At 63.6% G+C, this 17,792-nt stretch overlaps 4 protein-coding genes across 12 annotated transcripts; 2 read left to right on the top strand and 2 right to left on the bottom strand.

Annotated features, from left to right (window-relative positions):
- The first annotated feature begins 41 nt into the window (after window positions 1–41).
- SLC33A2 (solute carrier family 33 member 2) lies at window positions 42–2,484 on the top strand. 2 transcript variants are annotated; one of them, XM_090283223.1, is made up of 5 exons: window positions 42–1,303; window positions 1,650–1,797; window positions 1,874–1,998; window positions 2,073–2,182; window positions 2,269–2,484. In XM_090283223.1, exons 1-5 carry the CDS (start codon window positions 622–624, stop codon window positions 2,440–2,442), a joined length of 1,239 nt encoding a protein of 412 aa, XP_090139349.1. In that variant the 5' UTR covers window positions 42–621; the 3' UTR covers window positions 2,443–2,484. The 2 variants fall into 2 exon arrangements, with proteins under 2 accessions (XP_090139349.1, XP_090139350.1); XM_090283224.1 differs by lacking the exons at window positions 1,874–1,998; window positions 2,073–2,182.
- Window positions 2,485–2,573: 89 nt separating this feature from the next.
- Window positions 2,574–9,032, bottom strand: RECQL4 (RecQ like helicase 4). 3 transcript variants are annotated; one of them, XM_090283140.1, is made up of 23 exons: window positions 8,777–9,032; window positions 8,679–8,712; window positions 8,477–8,577; window positions 8,117–8,257; window positions 7,287–7,888; window positions 7,096–7,195; window positions 6,891–7,017; window positions 6,654–6,773; window positions 6,437–6,565; window positions 6,260–6,352; window positions 6,043–6,179; window positions 5,542–5,625; window positions 5,290–5,463; window positions 5,038–5,217; window positions 4,826–4,967; window positions 4,486–4,748; window positions 4,162–4,414; window positions 3,956–4,085; window positions 3,706–3,875; window positions 3,458–3,638; window positions 3,236–3,383; window positions 3,001–3,109; window positions 2,574–2,906 (listed from the first exon to the last, which is right to left on the bottom strand). In XM_090283140.1, exons 1-23 carry the CDS (start codon window positions 8,894–8,896, stop codon window positions 2,782–2,784), a joined length of 3,663 nt encoding a protein of 1,220 aa, XP_090139266.1. In that variant the 5' UTR covers window positions 8,897–9,032; the 3' UTR covers window positions 2,574–2,781. The 3 variants fall into 3 exon arrangements, with proteins under 3 accessions (XP_090139266.1, XP_090139264.1, XP_090139265.1); XM_090283138.1 differs by lacking the exons at window positions 7,287–7,888; window positions 8,117–8,257; window positions 8,477–8,577; window positions 8,679–8,712; window positions 8,777–9,032 and having other exon boundaries at window positions 6,437–6,568; window positions 7,096–7,211; XM_090283139.1 differs by lacking the exons at window positions 7,287–7,888; window positions 8,117–8,257; window positions 8,477–8,577; window positions 8,679–8,712; window positions 8,777–9,032 and having other exon boundaries at window positions 5,290–5,331; window positions 6,437–6,568; window positions 7,096–7,211.
- Window positions 9,033–9,104: 72 nt separating this feature from the next.
- Window positions 9,105–12,573, top strand: LRRC14 (leucine rich repeat containing 14). Of its 4 annotated transcripts, none has more exons than XM_090283214.1 (4): window positions 9,105–9,122; window positions 10,512–10,865; window positions 11,044–11,628; window positions 11,717–12,573. In XM_090283214.1, the coding sequence occupies exons 2-4, from the start codon at window positions 10,537–10,539 to the stop codon at window positions 12,282–12,284; spliced, it is 1,482 nt and encodes a 493-aa protein (XP_090139340.1). In that variant the 5' UTR covers window positions 9,105–9,122; window positions 10,512–10,536; the 3' UTR covers window positions 12,285–12,573. The 4 variants fall into 4 exon arrangements, with proteins under 4 accessions (XP_090139340.1, XP_090139337.1, XP_090139339.1 ...); XM_090283211.1 differs by lacking the exon at window positions 9,105–9,122 and adding an exon at window positions 9,129–9,463; XM_090283213.1 differs by lacking the exon at window positions 9,105–9,122 and adding an exon at window positions 9,549–9,708.
- Window positions 12,574–13,111: 538 nt separating this feature from the next.
- Window positions 13,112–17,739, bottom strand: LRRC24 (leucine rich repeat containing 24). 3 transcript variants are annotated; one of them, XM_090283199.1, is made up of 5 exons: window positions 17,672–17,739; window positions 15,518–15,776; window positions 15,091–15,369; window positions 14,770–14,938; window positions 13,112–14,143 (listed from the first exon to the last, which is right to left on the bottom strand). In XM_090283199.1, the coding sequence occupies exons 2-5, from the start codon at window positions 15,680–15,682 to the stop codon at window positions 13,212–13,214; spliced, it is 1,545 nt and encodes a 514-aa protein (XP_090139325.1). In that variant the 5' UTR covers window positions 15,683–15,776; window positions 17,672–17,739; the 3' UTR covers window positions 13,112–13,211. The 3 variants fall into 3 exon arrangements, with proteins under 3 accessions (XP_090139325.1, XP_090139328.1, XP_090139326.1); XM_090283202.1 differs by having other exon boundaries at window positions 14,770–14,929; XM_090283200.1 differs by having other exon boundaries at window positions 15,518–15,809; window positions 17,672–17,723.
- Between the last annotated feature and the right edge of the window lie 53 nt (window positions 17,740–17,792).

Here is a 17,792-nt window from a genome sequence, read left to right as displayed (position 1 = left end):
CGGTCTCCTGATTGCCTTTCTGCGCAGGCCTGGGCAGCCTTCGGGGGGAATGGTCAAGGAGGGCTTCCAGAGGAGGTGACCTTCCTGCCCTCGCAGCGCCTCGGATGGGCTCTTCTCCACCGTGGGGCCTCAAAAAGGAAGTCTTGGTTTTCCTCCTAACTGCTACCTGGGGCTGCTTGTGGAGCAGAGGGACCAATGGGTCTCGCTCAGCTTGTGCTGTGTTTGAAGAGTGGGGTGCGTGTGACACACAGAATGGGTCGCCTTACTGTTTCCTAGTCTGGCGGCCGGCCCTGTGGGCGGCCCACACGCAGTACCCAGGGTGGCCACCGGGGGGCTCCAGACTACTGCCGGCGCTCTGGCCCGCTGGCTACGGCGCTCTATGGCCGCGACTCCCGGCCGCGCCGCCCGCCGAGTGGTACCGGGAGCAGAGAAGGCCTGGCGCGTCTGCGCGGCATGGTCGCCAGCCTGTCCAACTCTAACCCCGCCTGGCTCAGTCCAATCGCCATGCCGCCGTGCGACCCTTGACCCGGCCAGGCCACACGCGGAACCGCTGTGCCCCGTCCCACTCCAGGCCGGCCCTGAACTCGGCCTCGGCCCCAGTCCCGGCCCGCTCTCCTGGCCATGCGCGGGAAGCTGCTGCCGCTGGCCGGCCTCTACCTGGTGCAGGGCCTGCCCTATGGGTTGCAGTCTGGCCTGCTGCCCATGCTGCTGCGAGCAGGTGGCCTCTCCCTGACACGCGTGGGACTGGCCAAGGTGCTGTACGCGCCCTGGCTGTTCAAGCTGGTGTGGGCCCCACTGGTGGACACGCGGGGCTCCCCCAGGGCCTGGCTGACGCTCAGCACGGCTGCTCTGGGTCTGGTGTGTGGGCTGCTGGCAGCCCTTTCTCCTGCCGAAGCGGGCCGGGCCGAGCTGCCCGTCACGGTGGCGGGGCTGCTTCTGTTGCTGAACCTGGGTGCAGCTGTGCAGGATGTGGCCTTGGACACGCTGGCTATGCAGCTCCTGGAGCCGGCGGAGCTGGGGCCTGGCAACACCGTGCAGGTGGTCGCTTACAAGCTGGGGTCCGTGCTGGCAGGTGGTGGGCTGCTGGTCCTCGTGCCCACCCTCTCCTGGCCCCGGCTCTTTCTGCTCTTGGCTGCCACCTACTGGCTGGCTGCTGCCCTGGCTTGGGCCGCACCTGCCCTGCAACAACTACCCTCCCCCAAGCTCTCAGGACAACCCCCAAACACCCTGCAGCTTCTGCAGGACTTGCTCGCTGTGTCTGGGACCTTGTGGACCGCGGGCTTTGTGCTCACTTACAAGCTGGGTGAGTGAGGGCCTGAGTCAGGCAACAGCAGCGGTGGGGAGCTGAGAGGAGTTCCAGGTGGGTCCCCAGGAATCCTGGAACTCACTCATGGGGCTGCCCTCTTTGGGGTCTGCCCGGTGGGCTGGAGTGCAGCCCAGTTCTGCAGGTGGGCCTTGCCTCCTGTCCTCCAGTTCTAGCTTCATGGCCGCTCTGAGCTCCAGCCACAATCCCTTGACCCAGAGCTTAGCCGGTGCAGTTTCCTGTCTCTCAGCACCAGAGGCAGGGTGGCAACCTGGCTGGGGAGCATGACTGAGGCCACAGGGGGAACAGGGAGGTGGGTGCACACCCACTCACGTTCTCCCCACAGGTGAGCAGGGTGCTGGCAGCCTGTTCCCACTGCTTTTGTTGGACCGAGGCCTCACTGCCCCGGAGCTGGGACTGTGGAACAGCGTGGGCGCTGTAGCCTGCTCCATTGCCGGATCGTCCCTGGGCGGGGCTCTGCTCGCCAGACACTGGTGAGCCTTCCTCAGCCTGCCCCACTCACCCCTTCATCTGCCCCACACCCTGACCTACCCAACCTCACTACCACAGGAAGTTGCTGCCTCTGCTGAGGTCAGTGCTTCAGTTCCGTCTTGGGGGCCTGGCCTGCCAGACCACCCTGCTCTTCTACCTCAACACCCCTGGGTCCACGCTGGGCCCTGGCACAGTCCTGAGAGGTAAGGCCTGGCCATGGGTGGGTGGGGTGGGGGGCATGGTGCATCCTGGGCCCTGCTGACCTCAGCGCTCCCAGGGGCTGCCTTGCTGAGCCTTTGTCTGCAGCATTTCTTGGGGGGCCTGGTCACAACTGCCACCTTCACCCTGATGATGCACTGTAGCCAACTGGCACCGAGTGCCCTGCAGGTGAGGGGGCATGGGTGGGACACTGAGAGGATCAGGGCTGGGGTCCGAGCAAGTCCTAATCTGATCCCCCACCCCCACACCTACAGGCCACACACTACAGTCTCCTGGCCACTCTGGAGCTGCTGGGGAAGCTGCTGCTGGGCACACTGGCCGGAGCCCTGGCTGACAGCCTGGGGCTGCACCTCTGCTTCTCACTCTTCCTTGCCCTCTCAGCCATGCCCATTCTGTACTTGGGCCTGGCACCCAGTACCCTGGCCTGAGCTGGGTGGCTGGACTGGTCAATAAAGCCAAGTGTGACTGTGCCCTGCTTGTGTCTATTGGGGGCGGGGGGTGCTATGGAAGGCTGTCCCGAGACTGTGGCACCGCCCCACCTGAAAGGAGAGTCCCTGAAAACAACTTAAACATCTTTTATTCTGTACTTTGGGGCTCCTTGTGCCCACATTCCTGGCAGTGGACTTTGCCCAAGGTGATCAGTCATTGTCCTGGCCACCGATGTCCCCTTGTTTTTGCCTTGCACCTGCCACTCTCCATGCTGTGATACATCCCTGTTCACACCCACGTCTGACATGGAGGAAGGAGCCCTGCCTAAGGCAAGGTGGTCAGCGGCCCCATAGCAGGATCTCCTCTGTGGCCAGGTGCATCAGGGTGTGGAAGCTCAGGTGCAGGTACTTCCTCCAAAAGCGCCGGTCTCGCCCATACACCTGGGCTGGAAAGCAGGGGCTTCCTGTGGTGGGAGCAGAGACATGGCCCTGAGTACTGTGTACTGGGTCCAGCCCCTGCCCCTGCCCATGTGGGGGCTGAGCCTCTCAGGCCCTCACCGATGCCATGGAAGATGCGGGCCACAGCCCTGCCTGAGAACTGCTGTTCTGGCCACAAGGACAGGAAGTGGCGGACATCCCTGCGGATCTGGTCCTCCCAGTCCTGCAGCTGCGGGGTGGGGGCACGACAGGCCAATTTGAGCTTCCAGGGTAACTCAGTGCAGAGCAGAAGATGGGCATGTGCACGTGTGTGGCTGCCTGACTTTGGCCCAGGCCTGGGGAGGGCTGCACTCACCTTGGCCTGCCCAGGCTCTGGGCCCTGTGCTTCCTCCTCAGCCCTTGGACCCTCTTCCTCAAAGTAGTGGCTGAGCAGGGCCTTGAGCCTGGCGCTTCGGTCCTCATCTGGCTGCTCCAGGCAAGGCCCGCAGCTGGGGAAGGCTACGCTAGGGTGGGATGAGCTCATCAGAACCGCCCTCTGGGGTGGGGGTGGCCACGCTCTGCCCACCCTCTCCCACACCTGTGAAAGGCCTGGAAGACAAGGCGCAGGCAGGCCAGGGCCTCCTGCTCTCTGGCCTGCACTCGGCTGTATAGGAAGTCACAGATTTGGTCCTTCTCCTGGGCTGTCAGGTCCCCGGGGCTATGCAGGTGGAAGGCCAGCTCACTGAACTGCACCAGCACTCCTGTGTCCCGAGGCGCACCTGCCAGAGAGCATGTCAGACAGGCAGATTGGCAGGCAGGTGGCATGCAGGGTGGGGCGGGGCGCACCTGTCCTGGGCTCTGGGTCCCACTGCAGTTGGCGGAGGGCCTTCCGCACGGGGGCCAGCTCCCAGCCCATCGAGTCCACCAGCTCGACCACATTCAACTCCACAGAGCCGCTTCCCCCACCTGCGTTCTCAGGTGGCCGTTGAGCCAAGCATGCAGCTAGTGGGGGACACCTATGCCAGGGGAAGGGACCAGTGATTGGTAGCCCAGGTCCTCTGTCCCTGTGTCTACACTGGGTAAGACCTGTGCTCACCTGCTGGCCAGGGCCTGTAGCTGGGTGGGGCCCCCAGGGCATCGCAGGCGGCAGCAGGCATAGGTGGGTGCCAGCAGCTCCAGCCAGTGCCGTGGGTGCAGCTCCAAGTAGCACAGCAGGGTCTCAATGACTGGGGGCAAAACTGGCTTCAGGGGACACAGGGCTGTGCAGTGCCCCTGCCCCCAGCCCCTGCCCCAGTTCCTCACCCTCCTCAGGCACATCCAGAGCCTGCACTGTCGGCTGCACGGGGAGTGCCCGCTCGTGGCCCGGGCACCGGGCTGTCTGCTCACGGCTGGACTGCTTGGCCGAGTGTCTCCCCTGCCTCAGGCCTCCATCCTGCTCCAACAGCCGTGGGGCGCAAGCGCAGGGTGGGAACACGCGCTGCACCAGCTTCTTCACAGCAAGGAAGTCTATGGCATTGGCGTGCACGTGTCTGCGCAGCTCCCGAAGGTCCTCGCCCTGCAGCAGGACGGCTGTGAACACGTGGCTGTGGCTTAGGGGTGGGGGGGCTGGAGCTGGCAGGCACTCACCTGGGGCTGCAGGAAGAGGTGGCAGTGTGCAGGCTGCCCGTCACGCCCAGCCCGGCCCACGGCCTGCACGTAGCTCTCAAAGCTTGGGGGCAGCCCCAGGTGGAGCACAGCCCGGACATCTGGCCGGTTCAGTCCCATCCCAAAGGCCACTGTGGCCACCACCACTCGCAGCTGACCCTCCATGAAGGCCCGCTGCACCCGCTGCCGCTCCCGGCTGCTCATGCCCGCATGGTAGGCTTCAGCCACAACCCCCTGGGCTCGGCCTGCAGGGAAGACACAGATGAACGGTGGGGTGTGTGCGCGGGCAGATCTGTGGGGCACAGTCCTATCCCAGCCTCACCTCCAAGCCCTGGGGCCCAGGCCTCAGATAGGCAGGTGCGGAGTAGAGCAGAGACACGTTCAGTGTCCTCTCGCCTGTTGCAGTAAACAATGACAGAGTCCAGGGCACGGAAGCGGTCACTCTGCAGCAGTGTCACCAGAGCCTGATGAGAGACAGCAGTTCAGTGCGGGCAGTTAGGAGTCAGGGCCTCTACCAGGTATGTGCACACCCACCTGGTCTGGGTCCCTGTCCATGGACACAGAGAGGTGCAGGTTGGTGGGGATGGTGACTGGTCCCCTGAGGACAGCCTCCTCAGCTACGCCCAGGTGCTTGGCCACATCAAGGGCGGTGCTGCGTGTGGCTGTGGCTGTGAGACCCAGGAAGCAGCGCACCCCGAGGCGTTCCCGAAGCACCTGTGCAGGAACGGGGCAGTGAGGTTTGCCGCCCACCCTCCCTCACCTGCTTGCTACCAGGACAAGGCTCACCTTGCAGACGCGCAGATAGCAAGGCCGGAAGTTGTGGGACCACTGAGAAAGGCAGTGGGCTTCGTCAACGCAGACAAAAGCCACTGGAGGCAGTTGAGAGAGGCAGACAGGGGCCCCAGCTCCAACCAGTGCCTCGGGCGACAGCATCAGCACATGAACCTGGGCTGCCTGCACCTGTGGACCAAAGGTTAGGACCACCGCCCAGGACCCTGCCTGCCACCCCCACGGGTCTTGCCCCATGAAGCCCCTCACCCTCTGCAGGGTGGAGTCCCGCTGTTTCCTGGTCATGCCTGAGTGCAAGCAGGCTGCCTTCAGGCCAGGGGGCAGGCCAGACACCTGCAGGTACAGGAGCAAAACCTGTCGAAGGCCATCTAGTCCTGGCCCTACCCCAAACACCTCTCCAAGTCACTCAGCCCAACAGCTACCACTGTCTCTACCCCAGGTCCTCTGAGGAAACACCCAGACCCTGTGTCCTAGGACCAAGTTCAGAGCTGCCTGTTGGCCTGGGCTCAGGAGCACTGGGAACAGACAGGCCCACTGGGGACGGATCCCCCACCTACGGCTCCTTTTAGAGGGGGTGATCTGGCCAGCCCTGTCCCTGCTGCCCTTAGGCTGCTGCCTGGCCAGGGGACTATGGACAGAGCTGTCGAGACACCTGCAGCTCCAGGGTTGGGGTGGGGTTAAGAAGCAGCAGCCCAAGGGAACAGAAAAGCTGTGGGTGCTGGCGCCTGCCTGAAGGTCCTGCCCACACACCTGGTCGTCCATGAGGGAGAGGAGAGGAGAGATGACCAGTGTGAGACAGGGGCTTCGCCGGGCGTAGAGCAGCGCAGGAAGCTGGTAGCACAGGGATTTGCCAGCACCCGTGGGCAGCACCAGCAGCGTGGACATGCCTGAGCAGGACCAAGGTCAGCAGTGCCACTCTGCAGCCTGGCCTCGACCCCGCCACACACACCATGGCAGCCATGCTCACCAGACAGGATTCGCATGACCGCGTGCTCCTGCCCAGGGCGGAAGGCCTGGTGCCCCAGCTGCTCCAGGGTTTGAAATACCTCAGTTGGTGTCTCTGTGGACACAGGTGTGGGTCAGCGTAGCCCAAAGTTGCCCCCACTCCTCAGTAAAGGCTCTAGGCTGGTAGGCATCTGCTCACCTGCCACCTTCCCCAAGGGCCCTGGCACGTAGAGTGGTGACACAGTCTGGGGTGGACAGGGTGGCCCAGGCACAGGCTTCTCCATGGGTACCAGCAACTCAGGCCCAGCAGGCTTTCTCTCTTCCTCACCTGCTGAGGGAAGGGATGATGGTGTGAGAGCCCTAGACTGGACTAGCATCATTCTAATGAGAAGGCCGCTGGTGACCTCTGCTCTTACCAGGGAACTGGCTGTAGGCAGTGTCTGTCCTCTGAGCAACTTCCTCCAACGTGGGCAGCACTTGCATGTCATCGTCACCTTGGCCACCCTCCTCCTGCGTGGCCAGGATAGGTCTTGGGCCTGGGGTAGGGAGTTAGGAGAGCCTTTTGCTTAAGCAAGGCTGTGCCCACCCCTAAAATCACAGCACCCTCTCCAAGCACTGTTGGCCCAACATGCCATCCAGGGCAGAGGCCTCACCTAACTGGGGGCACTGGGATGCCCAGTGGCCAAGCTGCCCACACCGAAAGCAAGAATCCTTGACTGTGGCTCTGGGCTGACCACCCCCAAAACACTCTCCTTTCTTCTTCCACTTCTGCTTCCATGCCTGGGTGGGGTACAAAGGCGGGTCACAAGGCAAGAGACAGGAGGGGCGAGGGGAGTGCCTGCCCTGCCGCTATCTCACCTGCTTGCGGAGGAGCCTGCCACGCAGAGCCGGGCCCCGAACATAGCGTTTCTGCTTCATGTTGAGCCGGACGTAATTACCCCTGTACCGCACGGCTGGACTAGAAGGGACACACAGGTGGGCTTTGCCTACAGCCCTCCTCACCCTGGCCTAATTCAAGAGGACCCTGCTGGGAGGCTGAACTGTAGTACCTGGGGGCTGACGGGAGGCTGAGGGGCTGTGCCTGCACCGGCTCCCCTGGACTGTCTTCTGCATGCACTGCAGCCCCGGCACCCTCAAAAGGGGGGCCCACTTGGTCGCTGTGCCACTCGGCCTGTGCATGGGTCTCCTCTGGCTTTCCACTCCGCCTCTGCTTCTTGCCTCGACTGCTGCCCGGTGCCGGGCTCTCTGCACTGATTCCAACTGCCCATTGACCTGAGGCCTCCGGGCTCTGCAAAGGTGCCTCTGGACCCGTGTTGGGGCCAAGGACAGATGAGGCACCTGAAGTCAGGGGCTGTGGCTCTTCTGCACCCAGGACAGGCTGGCAGGCCTCAGATGTCCCCAAAAAATCTAGGGTCCCGTTGTGACAGCGCTGCACCCAGTCAGGGTCTAGGGAGCCCAGGCGCAGACTCAGGGACTCCCGCAGCTGCTGGAGCCGGCCTGGCCTCAGCTGGGGTCTGGGAAACTGCGGGGGCACCTCACTGACTTCTCCAGGAGACACGGGGGTAGTCGCTGCAGCTGGTGGCCCCAGTGAAGGCCCTTTGGGTGAGGATCTTTGTGGAGTCCGGGGTATGCGGCTCAGGGCGGGTCCAGCCTGGGAGGGGTAGGACAGATGAGCAAGCGGGAATCAAGCCCTGGGCTGCTGCAGACTCTGGCACCTGCCAGGGCCCCCCAAGCCCACCCTCAATGAGGCTGGAGTAGAAAGGAAGCCAAGAACAGGCACCGGGCCTGACTTCCTCTCAGAGGCTGTGGCCTGTGGCTGGGGGAGGCGCGCTGGTGATCCCGTCCTGGAGCCCGATCGCCTACACACCTGGCTCCTCACCTGCCCAGTACCCTTCAGGTTTGCCTTCAGCCTCTTCCCATAGTCCTGCACAGACCCCCGAGCGCTCGGCGCTGGAGTCGCATGGGGACTCTGCACTGCAACCCGATTCAGGTGGGCACCCCAGCAGCTAGGCTCCGGCCTCTACAGGAGACAGTGGGGACGGAAAGGGGGTTGTGGGGAGCAGAGGTGTCTTCAGCACCACTGCCAGCCCCTCAGAGGCCTGAAATGGGGCCTGGCTCTCCACCCGGTCCAGCCCCTCTTCCCCCGATTCTGTGCCCCACGAAGCCTTGGACACGACTCCTCTTGGCTCCGCCACACAGGAAGCTAAGCCAGGAGGCTGGAGTATCGGGGCCCAGGTACCTCCGCGGCTGCCTCCGGAAGCGAATGCTCGGGGCCACGGGACCCGACGCCGCCGGCCTGGCCCAGGGACTCCTTCAGGGCGCGGTACTCCCGGTAGAGCGCTGGGGGGCGGGGTCCGCGGTCAGGGGGGGTCCCGCTTGGCTCCCTCACTCCCCGTCCCTCCGACCAGACCCCCGCCGTCCCCTCCGCTCCGCGCGCTCACCGCGGGTCTCCTTGGGCGCCGCTTGCACGTCCTCCTGCGAAGGGAAAGCGTCAGCCGGGGGTCGGGCCCTCAGCCTCCCACCTCCGGGTAGCCCGCACCTGGCGCGGCCGCCGCCCGCGCTGCCGCCAGAACGCGCGCTCCCATCCCTGCAGCTGAGTTCGCACGTCCCGCAGCCGCTCCATGTCGCGCCAGGCCCATCGGCTCCGCGTCCCGCACATTTCCCGCCGTGAGGGCGGCTGATGGTGACCGGCAGCCAATGGTGGCTCTTGGCGCGGCCGGAGGCGGGGCGTCGGGGAGCCAGCGCGGCTGGGCCAGCCAATCCTCGGGGCCCTGGAGGGGCGGCCAATGCAGGGCGATAACGTCATCGCGGCGCGCGGCCGTGCTGGGCGGGGCGCGGCGCGAGACGAGGCGGGGCTGTCGGCGGTGGAGGCGGCTGCCGGGCCCGTGAGCGCGGGCCGCCTGCTGGGGACGGAGCGGGGCGGCGTGCACTCCCGGCCCTGCCAGGCCGCATGAAGCGGGCGCGGGAGCCCGGGCGGTGAAGCTGCGGGGCAGGGAAGGACCCGGGTCCCCGCGCCGGGCTGGGCGGCCTCGAGCCCCGGGGCGACGCGCCGGGAGGAGGGCGTCGGTTTGAGCGCCTCCCTCAGGATCGGGCGGAGCCGTGTCGCGGCGTCTCGGGAACCGCCGGGAGCCCCGGGCCGGAGGGAGGGGGCGGTGGCCACCGCTCAGAAGCTCCTCCCCCGGTGACCATACTGGCTGCTTTCGTTTCCTCTCGTGACAGGTGCTCGGTAGGTCTGTCCTGTCACAGCGAGGTATGAGTCGTCCTCGCGAGATTTGTCTACAGGCAGAGCGAGGCCGAGGCTTGGCGGCCGGGGCTTCGTAGGAACCACTGCCCCTCCCGCCGCTCGTCACCCGGGCTGCAGCCCTGGCCGGGGAGGGCCCAGGTCTCAGTGCTCATCGGCTTTCAGAGGGATGATTGAGAGGCAGTTTCGGGGACGAGGTGCTCTGATGAAGCAGGAAAGCAGACGTCCAGGTCCCTGCGCCCTCAGGCCTCTGCGTTGTGCTTCCTGTCAGCAGGGCTGACCCTTTGGCAGCTGCCTGTAACCCTGTGAGCCGCCTCTGGCCTGGGGCCTTCTGAATCCTAGTGGTTTCTCAACGTGGCTCTTCTGGGAGGAGTGAGATGCTTAGACAGGTGACAAGGCCCTCAGTGGGTGACGTTGCTGTCCATGCCTGGCAACACTTCTGGGCCCAGACTTCAGGACTGAGGGTCGTGTTGAAGGCTCGGGTTCCTCAGGCCACCCGGCCTCTGTTCCCTGGGTCCTGCCCCTCTTTCCTGCCCTGGTGCTGATTGAGGTGCGCCAGTTGCCTCCAGTCGCTTTGCTGCACTGCACAGGGCTGAGGCCGTTGGGGGGTGGGGAAGGGACCTGGGATGCAGCTTCCAGCCTGTGAGGTGGGAGGGAGGGTCTTTACTCAGTAGCTTTGAGATTTGGGAGGCCCAGAGTATGAACAGGGGGACTCTGCGGGCAACAGCTGTCAAAGGCACACCCAGGCAGGCATGTTCTCTGGTGCCGCGCTGCCGTGTGTGCTGCCTGGTGGCTTTGTGTCCCTGAAGAAGCCCCCGAGCTTCTGAAGGGTGGGAACTAGGGGGTGGCCCTTGTCCCACTCCGCTTAGCCCATTGCTAGGCACCTAGCGTTTGCTCTTCAGGGCTGTGGTCCCACTGAGCACCGGCTCTGGCAGGCACTGTGCTGGGCTTTCCTACTACCAGTGTGTGAAGGAGCCTGTAGCAGGGGGTGGCCTGTGGTCTGTCCTCCCCACTGAAGGTCCCTTCCCCGCAGGTGGTCTCCTGCCTGGCCCAGCGCCATGCACACACTTGTGTTTCTGAGTACACGGCAGGTGCTCCAGTGCCAGCCCGCGGCCTGCCAGGCCCTGCCCCTGCTGCCACGCGAGCTCTTCCCCCTGCTGTTCAAGGTGGCCTTCATGGACAAGAAGACTGTCGTGCTGCGTGAGCTGGTGCACACGTGGCCGTTCCCTCTGCTCAGCTTCCAGCAGCTGCTGCAAGAGTGCACTCATTGCAGCCGGGCCCTGCTGCAGGAGCGGCCCAGCACAGAGAGCATGCAGGCTGTGATCCTGGGGCTCACAGCCCGGCTCCACACTCCAGAAACTGAGGCCGGCGCCCAGCCCTTCTGCAGGTATGGGCTTGTCCAGGGAACCTCAGGCTTGGGGGGTTCAAAGAGGGTCCCCTGAGGGGTTTTAGGCTAGTGTAAGAGCTCAGTCCAGGAAAAGGCATGTTGCTTTGGTCCCAGGGTGGCTGGGAGTGGGCATGGGCTCTGCCCCCTGTCATCTGCCTCAGCCCACCCGTGCTCTCAGGAAGCATGCCCTGCGGGTGCTGGACATGACGGGCCTCCTGGACGACGGTGTGGAGCAAGACCCTGGCACCATGAGCATGTGGGACTGCACGGCAGCTGTGGCCCGCACGTGCATTGCACAGCAGCAGGGTGGGACTGTGGAGCCTGGGTTGGCCCCCATTCCTGTGGAGGTGCGTGTGGACCTCCGGGTGAACCGGGCCTCTTATGCGTTCCTGCGGGAAGCCCTCCGTAGCAGTGCAGGCAGCCCACTGCGGCTCTGCTGCCGGGACCTGCGGGCTGAGGACCTGCCCATGCGCAACACCGTGGCCCTACTGCAGCTTCTGGACGCGGGCTGCCTGCGCCGCGTGGACCTGCGCTTCAACAACTTGGGCCTGCGTGGCCTGTCAGTCATCATTCCACACGTGGCCCGTTTTCAGCACTTGGCCAGCCTTCGGCTGCACTATGTGCATGGGGACTCACGGCAGCCCTCCGTGGATGGCGAGGACAACTTCCGCTACTTCCTGGCCCAGATGGGCCGCTTCACCTGTCTGCGGGAGCTCAGCATGGGCTCCTCTCTCCTCTCGGGGCGGCTGGACCAGCTGCTCAGGTGTGTGGGCCCCACTGCTGTTCTACCCCTCCCTTCCCCTGGACCCTCCTCTGGCCTTTCCTGTTGATGCCCCTCACTTTCCCTGCAGCACCCTGCAGAGCCCCCTGGAGAGCCTGGAGCTGGCCTTCTGTGCTCTGCTGCCTGAGGATCTGCGCTTCCTGGCACGGAGCCCCCATGCTGTCCACCTCAAGAAGTTGGACCTGAGTGGCAACGACCTGTCTGGCAGCCAGCTGGAGCCCTTCCAGGGTCTGTTGCAGGCAGCGGCAGCCACGCTGCTGCACCTCGAGCTGACCGAATGCCAGCTTGCCGACACCCAGCTGCTGGCCACACTCCCGGTGCTGACTCGCTGCACCAGCCTCCGCTACCTCGGCCTCTATGGCAACCCACTGTCCATGGCAGGCCTCAAGGAGCTCCTGCGGGACTCGGCAGCACAGGCCGAGCTGCGCACGGTGGTGCACCCCTTCCCTGTGGACTGCTACGAGGGCCTGCCCTGGCCGCCACCTGCCTCTGTTCTGCTGGAGGCCTCCATCAATGAGGAGAAATTTGCCCGTGTGGAGGCTGAACTGCACCAGCTGCTTCTGGCCTCAGGCCGTGCCCATGTGGTCTGGACCACGGACATCTATGGGCGCCTGGCTGCAGATTACTTCAGCTTGTGATCTCTGGGCTTTGGATGAGAAACAGGCTGTCCGGAGTTCTGCGGGAAGCCCCTCCACCTCCTGGGTGGGCAGTCTTTGCTGGGACCCTGCTGGAGGCCTGATTTCCTTGCCCCTTGGTTGCACCTTGAACCTCCCTGCTCAGTTTTCCTGCACCTGCTTCCCTGACTGCCCACACATCTCAGGGCTTGTGGTCTGGATGCCAGGCCTGCCCACTCCTGCTTGGTGTGGCTGCACTTGGCTACCCTCTGGGATACTGGCCCTCAGAATGTTCCTTGGCTCCCAGCTCTGAGTGGGGGTGTTCTCTCTGGGTCCTTTGAGCAGACTGCTTTGGGTTGTGGTTGGGACAGGGGCCTGTTCAAGGAGAGTTTGGTCCCCCTGCACTTGGGCCTGTCGTGGTTTTCCTTGCCCCGGCACCCAGGAGACTGCCTGTCGGCTGGGCTTTGGGGCCAGAGGATGTCATTAAGGTACAAATGTGCAGTGTATTTGGAACTTAAATCTGTGGCTGTTTTTTTCTGTCCCAGTTGGTCAGTGAGTTGTCCCTGGCTCTGCTGTCACCCCGGCATGGCCCAGGGTAGTAGCTGCCTCGCAGTCTGCTATCCCCACCCCCTGGGCATCCCCACCATTTCTACAGTAGGCGACTGGGGGGCCTGACTCGGGCCCTGCGGAGCCGGAGTCCCCTGTGATTGTGGGAGGAGCCTTTCCCGGGGGTCCTCAGCGGGGTGTCGAGAGCTTCACACTCCGGAACCTCTCTGAGGAGCTGGGGTCCGCAGGCGCCCGTGCCCCACCCCACCCTCCCCTCGGGGCCCGCAGACCTCACACAGTGCGCAGCTTCCACCCTTTACTGCCGCGCTGGAGCATGCGCAAAGCGAGCCCACCAATCTGCGGGCCCCGCGTCATCAGCGCGCGCCGCCCGCCCCGCCCCGCCCCTCAGCAGTGAATCTCGTAGGCGGCGGGCGGCTGCAGCGGGAGCCCTTGCGCAGGCCCGGGTGCTGCGCCCTCTGCCGCCTCCGCCGGGCTCTCGGCGAAGAGCGGCTTGGAGCGGTCGATGACGAACATCTCGTGGCCTCGCTCGTCGCGGAGCTCCTCGAGCTGCGCGAAGGTGCAGGGCCCGTCCGAGTAGTCGTTGACGAACAGCGCACCCTCCCCCGGCGGTCCCGGTGCCTTTTTCCGCCTGCGACGCCGGCGACAAATCAGGGTCGCCAGCAGCAGCGCTGTGAGCGTCAGGAGGGCGATGGCTGCGGCGATAGCCGTCTGCGTGGCCAGGCCCAGAGCGCGGAAAGCCATGCTGCTCGCCTCGTGCTGGGGCTCGTGGCCAACGGGGCCCGCGGCGGGGGGCGGCGGAGGTGCCAGCTGCAGTTGCTGCTGCTGCTGGGACAGGTTGACCAGGAGCTGGAAGGGCATGCGAGCTGCGCCGCCGGCATTGGAGGCCTCGCACTCGTACTTGCCGGCGTGGGCCAGGGTGATGTTGGTGAGGAAGAGCATGCCGCTGCCCGTGTCGGAGGCAGCGTGCCCACCTGGGCCCGGCGCCCCGCCCTCTGGCCGGGCCTGGGCCCGCGGTTGTCCCTCACGAGGCTGGGCCACCTTTCTCCAGGTTACTAGAGGCTGCGGGTAGCCGGAAGCTTGGCAGGCAACCCGCAGGTCCTCACCCAGGTTGGCTGTCATCTCCAGCGGCTCTACGTGCACAGAAGGCGGGATGCAGATGAGGCTACTGCCAGATATGTCCAGGAGACTCTGAAGTGCCAGGCGTGGGGGCTCTGCACAAATGATCTTCTTGTCCCTGGAGCTGAGGAGCCTCTGACCCCCCTCCTTGATCCAGGCTCCCAGCCAGTGCAGGGCACAGTCACAGCGCCATGGGTTCTCTGCGGACAGGGCAGTGGTGGGCAGGTAGCTCAGGGCCTCGGCAGATTACAGTTGGGGTTCTTTTAGCTACAGCAGGAGCCCCTTTCCATCCCCCTTTCTATGATGCTAAGCTCCACAGAGTGGAGACAGGCTCCTCTCTCAACCCTTTGGTTCTGTGATGCACGTTCCTCCTGCCCCTCTGAAGTATCTCTGCAACAATCCCACTATCTGGCAGAACCCTGGTGTCCACATAGACGTTTCACCATCCCTAAAACCTTGCAAATCCTGGCAGCCTTGTCTCAGGGGGAAGTGCCCCCAGTCCTGGTCTCATCTTTCCAGTTTCCATCTGCCCACCCTCTGATGGCCCCAAAGTGTGCAAATCTCTCAACCATGTCTAGTTCATTTAGGGACTTTGACCTTTTTTGTCTTCCTTACAAAAGTTCCCTAACCTCTGCACAAAACCCCTTCCCTAGCAGCATCTACAGTGGCTGCTGCTGGTGGTGTGGCCCTCCAGAGAGCTGCCCAAGGGTCTGCAGCTCACAGCCACTGCCACTGGAGCCTCCTCGATACCTGGGCCTACTCCCTGCTTCTAGCACTGCGACCAAGGAAGAACCCCCCTGCACGAGACCCCTTGCTCCAGAAGTACCTGTGAGGCGCAGGACCTGCAGGCTGGCCAAGGGCTGCAGGGTCTCGCGGCTGATGGTGCCCAGCTGGTTCCTGCTGAGGTCCAGCAGTGCCAGTGAGGAAAGCCCGGCCAGGGCCTGGTCCTCCAGCAGCGCGATGCTGTTTTCCTGCAGGTGCAGCTCCTGGAGGCGCTGAAGTGAGGACAGCAGATCAGGGACAGGGACCCTGAGGGAGTGTCTCCTTACCAGGCTAGTTGGGTTGACTTTTGTCCCCTTTACTGCTATGGTCCGCAGAACAGCTGGCAGCACAGGAGGACCCCTCTACTTTCCCCTCCCCCTCTCACCGGTAGGTGCAGGAAGGTGAAATCCAGTAGCTGCACTAGCTGGTTACCAGCCAGGTAGAGTACCCGCAGCTGGGCCAGGCCAGCGAAAGCACCCAGACGCAGGCCTTGCAGACGGTTTCCTGTGAGGGCAAGCTCCAGCAGGCGCGACTGTGCGCGAAAGGCGCCTGGCTCCAGGGCACGCAAACTGTTGTTGTGTAGGTAGAGGTGACGCAGGGTGGCAAGGGGCGCCAGGATGCCAGGCTCCAGGCCCGCAATGCTGTTGTCCTGCAGGAACAGTGTCTGCAGACCAGGGGGAGGGAGAACAGGCAGGTGTTTACCTCGCTGAGGAAGTGTCCCTCTAACCTAGGGTCCCCATCCAAGCACCCTGACACACACCTTTCCCTTCTGTTGCAGGCACTCCTGGTCTGCATCCTCATGCAGTTCCTACCTGTGTCCCAGGCGGGATCCCGGGCGGGACCACGCGTAGCTGCAGGGCCCCGCACTCCACAGTAGTGCTGTAGCAGCGGCAGTCGGCTGGACAGCCGGATGCACGGGGTGGGAGACTGGGCAGACACAGCAACAGCAGCAGCAGTGTGGGAGCCCCCGGGGCCATCCCGTGGGACAGGCTGCAGACCACAAAGCCAAAGCCGCAGCGGCAGCCTCTTCACCAGCTTCCCTACAGTTGGGCCCCAGGTGGGATGCACCTCCTGAAACACAGTTTGGCAGGCCTTCCCCTAACACTTAAGAGCCAGCGAAGAGCATGAATGGAAGCTCACACCATGTCTAATGTTTGAGAAGTTATAAATCAATTTGAGAAGCTGAGAACATGTTTCTTGCTTTACAAAAACAGCCTAGGATCTGCATCAGATTCCAATTTAGAATTTCTGATGTCCTCTGCCCTGCACACAGGTCACAATAGGGAGAGCCCACCCCACCGCTTCCCATTCCATCTCTGCTGGCTCCGTGAGGCTTCCTGCTCAGGTGTGTGGACACCAGGTCCTCTGCACCCTGGCAACCAGTCACTCTGGATCTAAGGTGCGAGGCTGGTGCAAGGTACACACAGGCTTGGCAGCATGTGGGTGGTGAAGTCCAGGGCCCAGCTACCCAAGTGTGGGCCAGACCAAGTAAAGCAGGCTCAGGCTGCTATGTCCCCACATGCACGTGGACTCCTCACTCTGGAGACTGGGTGGGAGACCTGGTAAGGTGCAGAGCACAGGTCCTTCTGTGCCCTCAGAACATGCTGCCAATGACCTTGTCCTCACCTCCATCAGCCTTACTCTAGTCCTTTATCCCTTGAAGGGGTGATTCACCTGTTGCCACTTGATAGGAGACAAGGGCAGAACTGGTCTTAGGGGAACCACCAGCCGCAGAAAAATGAAGGCACTGCTTTGTTCTGGCCCTGCCCTGGGGGTGGGGACAAGCTTACATGGACTGAGGGCTTTTCAGGGAACACGGTAGAGGATGGGGTGATGAGTCAACAGGGAAGAACATCATTTCAAAAACTATAGGCCTATGTTCTCCATGTTGGCTCTGAAAAAGGTGCCTCTTTTGGGGAATTGGTGGGGCCCTGGAATGGCTGGGCTGTGAAATAGGGTCCTTGGGCCAACTGGGTTTCTAGTGTAGTTTCAACAGTGACCTTCTGGACTGTGAGCGAATGCGCAGTTGTGTTGGAGGTTTATACACATGCAGCAGTGGTCCTAGGAAGATGGGAAGGCCTGGGTCTATGTTCAGGCACAATGAGTCGTTTTTAAAAGGGGACCTGGGCTGATAAGCCAGCCAGGGATGGCAGGGCTGAGGGCCAGCTGTCACCCAGCCTCAAGCCACACTTCAAAAAGTCCCCACTATGAACACTCCCGGGATCACCAGGTCCCCCTGCTATCAAGAGTGAGCCATGTAGAAAGGTACCAAGTAGCTTTGGTGTTTACATCTCGCCCTAAGGTGTAACTCATAATATTTAAAGTCAGTAGAGATGAGGTAGGCATAGCAAAAGTTTTAATGGAATAGCTTTAGCCCAGGCAGAGGCAGTTCCCAGGTGTCCCAGGATGTGTGCGAACCCCAAGAAACGGAGATTTCTCTGGCCTGGCATTCATCTCCTTGAGCAAAAGGGCAGACCCTGGGCTCGCCCACACACCCAGCCTCCAGGGGCAAGGCCTCTCCAGCTGAGAAGGTTCTTGGCTTCCTCCTGGGCACTCGGCACTGCTGCTCACACAGACACCCCTAGATGCAGATGCGTGTTGAAGGGCCAGCTGGGCAGGGATGAGGCCCGAGGCGGGAAGAGCCGCCCACAAATCCTTTCACCCAGCGCACAGCCCCCAATCCCGCTGGGCGTCACGCCTAGGCTTCGGGATAGCTGTCATTGCCTCCGGGATGCCCCTCTATGTGGGGACCGGACGGAGAGGGAGGAAGCCCCCGTGACCCAGTTTGGCGCAGTGCAAGGACCGAGCCAGGTGCCATGGTACCCCTCGGCGTCCCCTGTGACCCCTTGAGCACAGGGCGTGGTCCCGCCAGGTCTCACGTCCTTCTTGGTGCGCATCGAGGACAGACCCGGACGGCCCCGATCCCGCCCCCACATTCGCTGACCTTGGGTCGGGCGCCCCCTCACCTGACGCTCCCGCGGCGCGGCTCCCCCGCCGAGCCGGCGGCGCCTCGGCCCACCGCCCACCGAGCAGCGCCGGGCGGGGGAGGGGCGGGCGCCGCTCGCGCACGCGCACTGAAGCCCCGCA

The sequence above is a fragment of the Furipterus horrens genome, unplaced genomic scaffold (genome assembly GCF_987537825.1).
Source record: "Furipterus horrens unplaced genomic scaffold, mFurHor1.1.pri manual_scaffold_7, whole genome shotgun sequence".
In the NCBI taxonomy this organism is placed as follows: Eukaryota; Metazoa; Chordata; class Mammalia; order Chiroptera; family Furipteridae; genus Furipterus; species Furipterus horrens.
The sequence above is the reverse complement of the archived record's forward strand: the minus strand, read 5'-3'. Positions and strand labels throughout refer to the sequence as shown.